At 61.5% G+C, this 7,500-nt stretch overlaps 2 protein-coding genes across 3 annotated transcripts in view; both read left to right on the top strand.

Annotated features, from left to right (window-relative positions):
- Nucleotides 1-1,332: 1,332 nt before the first annotated feature.
- LDBPK_111140 (protein transport protein Sec31, putative) lies at nt 1,333-4,836 on the top strand (the record flags this gene model as incomplete). 2 transcript variants are annotated; one of them, XM_024473452.1, is made up of 1 exon in its annotated part: nt 1,333-4,836. In XM_024473452.1, the coding sequence occupies one exon, from the start codon at nt 1,333-1,335 to the stop codon at nt 4,834-4,836; it is 3,504 nt and encodes a 1,167-aa protein (XP_024329224.1). Both variants share the same exon structure in this region, with proteins under 2 accessions (XP_024329224.1, XP_003859089.1).
- Nucleotides 4,837-7,275: 2,439 nt separating this feature from the next.
- LDBPK_111160 (eukaryotic release factor 3, putative) overlaps nt 7,276-7,500 on the top strand; it is a gene marked incomplete at both ends in the record, with an annotated part of 2,268 nt that continues 2,043 nt past the window's right edge. Inside the window, one exon of the mRNA XM_003859043.1 lies at nt 7,276-7,500. This exon is cut by the window's right edge and continues 2,043 nt beyond it. Coding sequence (XP_003859091.1) covers nt 7,276-7,500 — 225 coding nt within the window.

Consider the following 7,500-nt stretch of genomic DNA (forward strand, 5'->3'; position numbering starts at 1 on the left):
GTGCGTGGCATCGCCGTCGGCTGCGAGTGACGGAGACAGGCGCGATGTGAGTTGAGGCGAAGCCGCAAGAAAAAAAAAAATATGTATGCGAGCGCGAGGGCGAGCGGGCTCGGACACCCTCCTGCCCAGACTGCAGCGTGCGCTGCCGTCATCGCAAGGATGGGGAGGCGGCAGCTGTGTCGAGTCCGATGGCATTGTGCGCGTGTGTCCGAGTGGCGCCGACGCCGCGCCTCCACCTGCGCTCCTCTTGTTGGTACTCCCAAGCTCCGTCGTAGGTGCTGCGTCGTTGCTGTGAGCGATGCGATGAGGGTCGGCGTGGGTGAGGTGCCGGGGCATGTAGTGATGCAGGAGGGACTTCGTTGGTGGGTAATCGCCTCCTTCACGTGACGTCTTAGGGCAGCCGCTGATGCGAAGCTGAGAGGAGGGGTGGGGCAAGGAAAGGACTGCTTGCCGTGCTCTGCCATCAAACCGATCGATGCTGCTGTTGGGTGCCCATGCGCGTCGCCGGCACTCTTGCACTCGCCGGTGCGGACTGTTTCTTGGCTATGTGCTTGTCGTGCCTCTCTCTCACTTTCTTCTCGTCTCCCTTGTCGGTGTTTGTGCTCTTTCTTTGGTTTTTGGATGCCCGCATGCCGCTCTTCACTGACGGGACGGTCGCTCGCGCGACGCCTCTGTGGCGGCCTTTGGATGTCGGATGCCGACGCCCTACAAATGGCGGCGCCGTTCTACGTGAACACCGCACCCAACTCTATCCTCTTGTGCGACGCGTCACGCATCACCGGCTGAAACACGCGCACACACATAAATTCGTGTGCGCGCGTCTTCTGCTCGCGCATACGTTCTTCTGAGCATCGGCACAGTCCTCGTTGCAGGGTTGGCTTATTGTTCTCCTCGTCTCCTCTTGTGTTGTTTGAGTCGCCTGGTAAAGTCTCTCTACCGTTTTTTTTCTGTTCCTTGCTTGACTTCTGTTATTTCTGGCGAGCGCTTCGGCCATTGCTCCTCCTCCTCTACCCTGCCTCTCCCTCACTCAGTCTCTCTTTCTCTGTGAGTGTGTGTGTGCGCCGTCGCTGCGGTGGTGGCTGCTGCTGGCGTCTCTCACGCGTTTAGGTTTGCTTGATAGGAAGCGGAGGCGGTCGGCGCTGTCGTCCGGTGGAGCGAGGCGTAGCTGGACATAAAGGGACACTTCATCTCTCATCTCTTTTTTTTTTTCGTCGCTTCTGTGGCTTTTCGCGTGATATCAAGCGACGAGGCACTGACGAGAGCACACACACACACACGTACATACTCGCAGTCACGCACAGGAGGCCGCACACTCGTTGCTGAAAAGCCCTGATGCGACTGAAGAACACGGCGCTATGCTGCGCGTTTGCGTGGTCGCCGGCGGTGTTGGGCAACCCGCCCCTCCTCGCCACCGCGTCTTACAGCGGTGCCATGGACGAGAACTTCAGCAGCGACGCCTTTCTTGAGATTCGCCTCGTGGACGTGAAGGTGACGGACGACACGGAGCTGCCTGTTGTCGGGCGTGTGCGGCTGCCGGATCGCGCACATCGCGTCGACTGGTCTCCGTACGCCGGGCCGCAGGGCATCATCGGTGTCTCGTGCGGCAACGGCTGTGTATACATCTTCTCCGCTGCAGAGGTGCTCGCCGCCGGCCCGAATGGCGGCGGCGAGGAGGTGAGTGATCACCCGCGCGGACTGCTGTGGATGGTGCGCGAGCACGCGGGCTCGGCCGTGCGCGGTTTCCACTTCAACCCTTCGAAGCCGCACTTTTTCGCCACCGGCGCCGACGATGGCGTGTGGCGCGTGTGGACGCTGCAGGATGGCGCCACCGGCGGTGTGTGTGCGCCAACGAAGGTGTCTGTCATCTCGAACGTGCCGAACAGCGGCGCCATTGTCCACCTTCAGTGGCACCCCAAATACGCCCACATCTTTGCCACAGCCACCGTGAACGGCGTGGTGAACGTGTGGAACCTGAAGATGGCCACCCGCGTGACGGCGCTGAACGTGTCCAAGGCATCACACGGGGCACAGATCACCGCCATCGCTTGGAACCCGACGGCTGCGACGCAGCTCGTTGTTGGACTCGACGACGGACATCCAGTGTTGCAGGTGTGGGACCTTCGCACCGGGGTGGTGCCGCTGCGCGAGATGAGCGGACATACCGGCGGAATCACCGGCCTCGCTTGGAGCGAGCAGGAGTCGTCGATGGTGGCATCATGCGGCGGTGATGGCCGCACCATGTGGTGGGACCCGAACACTGGCAAGAAGCTGGGTGAGCTACAGCCAATGGGGCAGTACCTCGTCGACGTGCAGTGGTGCCCGGTACTGCCGGCCGTCATCGCGACGTCGTCTTTTGCACCGCTTCTATGCGTGTCGACGGCGCAGGACGTCTCCAGCACCGGTGGCGACAAGCTCGGTGCGGTGCCCAAGTGGCTCAACAAACCGTGCGGCGCCTCGGTCAACATGTCCCTCGCCGTTGCCTCCCTCGCCCCTGGCACCGAGCATGACATTGTGCTGTCGAGCCTGAACTGCGTGCCAATGAGCCCGCACACGACGGAGGACCAGCGCATGTTCGAGCGGCTGGCCGAGTTCCCGCGCGGGTCGCCGGAGCGGACGCAGTGGCTGCGCGACACCCATCATGAGCTCCTTGCGGCCTTCTCCAGCGCGCAGAACTCGCGCCAACCCATACTTGACTTCCTCAACGAGGGCGTCGCCTCCGAGAAAGGCGGCGCGGGCGCTGGCTCCGGGAGGCCGGGCGAGGAGGACGATGACCCATTCACCGCCATCTCGCACGAGAACCAGAAGAGGTACGAGGACCGCACCTCGGAGCTCATCGTGAGCGGCAAGATCGAGGAGGCCGTGGACCTGTGCATGGACGAGCATTGCTTCGACGACGCGTTTGCCATCGCCTTCCTCAGCGGCGGGGAGATGGTGCGCAAGGTGCACCAGCGCTACATCGCGCATGTCGCCGCCGTCAGCCCGCAAAAGAGGCATGTGCTCTACGCTGGTGCCATCGCCTCCGGTGATTTCCGCCCTCTTATTCAGGCCAACGTGCCGTGGAAGGAGGTGCTTTCTGCGATTGTGGCGTTCGTCGTGGGCGACGGCTTCGCCGACGCGTGCAATCTGCTCGGTGACGCGCTGCGCGGCCAGCAGAACTATGAGGGCTCCTACCACTGCTACGTTTGCGCACGCAACGTGGACGCTGTGGTGGACCTCTGGCGCCTCGAGAACCGCCCCTCGCGTGAAGTTGTGCAGGATACAATTCTGCTAGAGGAGACCACGCAGCGCGCGGCGAGCGGCGAGTACCTGGCGCACTGCATGTGCGAGTACGGCGTGAAGCTGCTGACTGATGGGCATCCGAAGGAGGCGGTGCGGTACCTACAGCGTGCCGCCCGCCTCGGTGATCACACGGCCACGGTGCTTGTCGATCGCATGAAATACCTCTTTAATCTTGCCCAGCCCGAGAACGGTGCACCGTACGTGCCGGCGCCGGTGTCTGACGCGCAGAGCCCGGCATGTCAAGCGTTCCTGGCCGCTGCGGAAGAGCGACGAGTGCGGGAGCTGCAGGAGCAGAAGCAGGCGCAGGCACAGGCACAACCGATAGCCCCGCAGCAGCAGCATCAGCTGGAGCGGCCACCGATGCCGAGCCACGGCACTCCGCAGCCACCGGCAATGCCGCCACAGACGCAGTACCACGTGAACCCCATGGCGATACCAGGGCAACCGCAGCCGCCGCAGTCTGGCTACCTGCCAGCCGCTGGCTACATGCCGCCCATGGGTTCACCGGCGGCTGCTTCGCAGCCGCCACAGCAGCCTCAGCACCCACCAAGCCTTCTTCTCCACAAATCAGCCACCGGCGGACTCCCGCCACCACCGGGTGGTAGCGCGCCTCTGCGACCGCCACTGATGCCTGGTGCCGGTGCCGCGCCACCACCGCCGTCGCACGGGCCGTCTGTGTACGGCAACGCGACACCGGTGAGCAATAGCGTGAACGGTGCTCCTGTAGCGGCGTCGCCGATCGGGCCGCACGCACCGCCCGCTGGCGGTGCCTCGATGGGGATGAGTGCATCGGACACCAGCCCGTTCTCCCCGAGCGCACTCCCGCCCAGCCGCACAAACCCGCTCCCGGCTGCACCGAACGGAGTTGTCGGCCAGCCGAAGCCGCGACTTATGCCGCACCCAGTTTCTTCCTACTCATCGATGCGAACGCCGACCACTGGCGCCGCCCCAGTCGCCGCTGCACCTCCTCCGCCGGGACCGCCGTCGTCTTCCGGCGCTATGGCCTCCCAGGCGTCATCGCAGCCGGGGTCGTTGTACAGCGTGACGGCCCCACCGACACAGCCGCCAGCGACACAGTCGTCACCCTACCAAAAAGGGCCACCACCACCGTCGCAGCGCTCAGACGCCGTTTTCGGCGGAGGTGCGCCATCGATGATGAAGCCGCAGCCCCCGCCGCCTGTCCTTCCGCGGCCCGCGATGGGCAGCGCACCGCCACCGCCGCCTCAGTCATCGGCTTCCGGCGCCGAGTACCCAGCCTCCTTGCTCGCTTCCGTGAGTCCTGCCCAGTTCGCGTCCCCGCTGCACGGTCAGCTGGTGCAGCGTCTGCAGCAGATCATCCCCGCCATCGCGGACCCACGCCGGCGCACGGCGGTGGAGCAGGCGGCGGTGGAGGTGATTCGCCAGCTGCAGCAAGGGATGCTGCCGGAGGAGCTCGTGCACATGTTGGTACACTTTTGCGCGAACGCCGGCACGCCGAGCGCGACTCAGGCGTGGACGCAGTTGGCGCAGCGGTACGCGGGTGCCGTTCAGGCCTTCGCGAACCTTTCCTATCTGTGAGCAGCGCGCCGGCTCGTCTTACCACGCCGCCCCCACTCCTCCTGCCTCTGCGTTTTATATGCGGCAAGTCTGTGCCTTTGTCGTGCAGTGTCGGCGTATTTACAGCTGTTGACGAGGAGGCTGCAGCGCGTATGAGTATGTACGCGCTCTGGAGAAGGCTGAACTCGGGCGGAAGAGTCACGTGTTTTTTTTTGTGGGGGGGGGGGCGGGGGCGTGCGAGGGAGGAAGGCGAAGAACGCTCTGTGGCTGCAGAGCTCTTTTTCTGCCGTCTCCGGACTTCTCATACCTGCGGCCGTCTTATCCTTCTCTGCTCTGACGGCAACCGCACAAGCTCAAACACAGACAAGCCTACGCGCGCACTTGATCGCTGCACAGCTGCTCAGCGCGTGGAGCGCTAATACGCTGTGCTCGATGTCTGTGTGTGCGTGTGTGTGCGTGTGTCTGGGCTTGCGCTCTCCGTGTGACTCGGCGTGTTGATGTGTGCTCCCTCGCCTCACTGTCTCTCAGGCCCTCTTCTTTGTTTTTTTTCCCATTATCAGTGCTCATTTTCCCCCGCCTCTCTGTCTGTCGCATGCGTGTTGTGTGTGCACGTGCGTGACGGTGTGCGCATGCACATGAGCCTTATGGGCTGCATCGTTCATGCGCACGGAAGGCTTTTCTCTCCGTCGATGCATATATACATGTATCTGTGCCTATGTATCTTTTTGGGCTTTCGTGGGTGGTGGTGGTGGTGATGGTGCCGCGTTAAGAGCTATCCATTTCGTTTTTTTTTGGAGTCGTTTCGTTCTCGATCTGTGTTTTGGTATGCACGTGTCGCGCTCAGCGAGAGAGCCCTGTCGCCCAGTGTGCATGGGCGAAACCTGTAGCTCAGCAGGGCAAAAGGAAGAAAAAAAAGTAACGCGTGCCTGCGCGTCGGCTTATGTGTGCGCGTGCGTGACACCTCTCCAAACTTTGTGGAAGAGATCGATGCGCGGAGGTGTTGCGGCCTGACGACGCTTGCGTGTTGTTGTCTTTTGTCGTTTGCTGCTTGACCTTTGCGCTTAGCTGAGGGTGTGTCGTGCTGCTGCGATCTCACACGCTCTCCCTCCCCCTCCCCCCAACGGCTCGATGTGACGGGTCTCATCAGCGCTCTTTCCCTCCTTCTTTCCTTTCTTCGCTTGTTTCGTCGCTCCTCGGTGGCGATTATTCTTTGCCGTTGTCGCGCTGTTTTTGGAGGTTGGCGTGCGCGTTTCTGTGTGCTCGGGTGTACTCGCTGCGCGTTGGATGTTGGTTTCATATCCCGCACCCGCCCCCCTCTTTCTTCCTTCTCCATCGATGCCCGCGTTTCTGCCACTGGCTGCAGCAGTGTATTGTGTATGTGTGTGTGTGTCGTCATTTTGCGCGCCGTGCCCGTCACCGGCGGTCCACCTACGCCCCCACCCACGGTGCGGTCGCTTTCACGGGCAGCTGTGTGGACTGCGCGCACACAGGCGTTTTTCCTCGTTTTGGGCAGGTGGTGGCTTTAGCAACAAGAAGCAAACAGAAAGGAAAAAATGAAACCAACACGGTAGTAGGGAGAGGGAGGGGGGGGGCTACATCACTGAGTGACAGGCGGCAAGGATGTCGTATCAGGCGGCCATCACGGTATCATTCGCCTGCCTTTGAGAGGTTGGAACGTATGTCGTAAAAGCAGAGAGGCAGCTGCGCTTGATCGGGGCCATTTTCAGCCCTGGTGTTGGTGTACGGGTGCCTATGCGAGACCTCGCACTGTTTTGAACCTTGGCCAACCTCTCCGACGCTGTTCCTGCTTCTTGTGTTAGCGGCGTGGGCACATGCTGCGTACTGTTCTGTAGAGCGGTGAGGCGCTGCGCTGCGCCTCCCTCTGCACTACCGTCTCTGTCTGTCTGGTTGTTGCCCTTCCGTCGTCCTTTGAGCGATTATGCCTTTTTTTTTCGCGCATGCTCTGGTTCTACGTATGCACATGTGCATATATATATATATATAGGTTTACATCTTATCATCCCCGCTTCTTTCCCATCCTCTCCCTCTCTGCCGCCTCCCCCTTCCCCCCATTCACACATAAACGCCTTCGCTTGGATGTTTTCACTCGTTTTTTTTTTTTGTGTTTGCCGTTGCTGGTGACGGACTCCACGAGCTTCTTCCCGGTGTCCCCACCCTGTTACCCTATCTCCGGTCTTTCTGTCCGCGTTGTTGGTGCGGTATCTCTGGATACACGCACATATAACGCCACACAACCGAACGAGGACACTCGCCTCACATGCGCTGAGCACACCCCCTCCCTCAGCACGCTCTCTTGCCCCGTTACTATCAGACTCCTTTTGTGAGGTGGTGCAGCCACAGGCCCACATCTCCGCAGCGCCATCGAGGCGAAACACAAAACAACAACAACAACGGCAAAACCAGCAACAGACACACAATACACCCCATCCTTCATCGAAGATGTCCTGGCAGCAACCGACGGGGAACTTCAACTCCAACGCGCCGTCCTACACCCCAGACGGCGGCGCGTACATGAACAGCTACAACAACCAAGAAGCCGGCGGGTACTACCCTCCGCCGCAGCAGTATGGCGGTGGCGGCTATTACCCACCGCAAGCCGGCCTTGGTATCAACTACCAGAGCGGCTACGCAAACCGCAGTGATTACCAGGGCGGCATGTACAAC

Source organism: Leishmania donovani, chromosome 11, assembly GCF_000227135.1.
Source record: "Leishmania donovani BPK282A1 complete genome, chromosome 11".
In the NCBI taxonomy this organism is placed as follows: domain Eukaryota; phylum Euglenozoa; class Kinetoplastea; order Trypanosomatida; family Trypanosomatidae; genus Leishmania; species Leishmania donovani.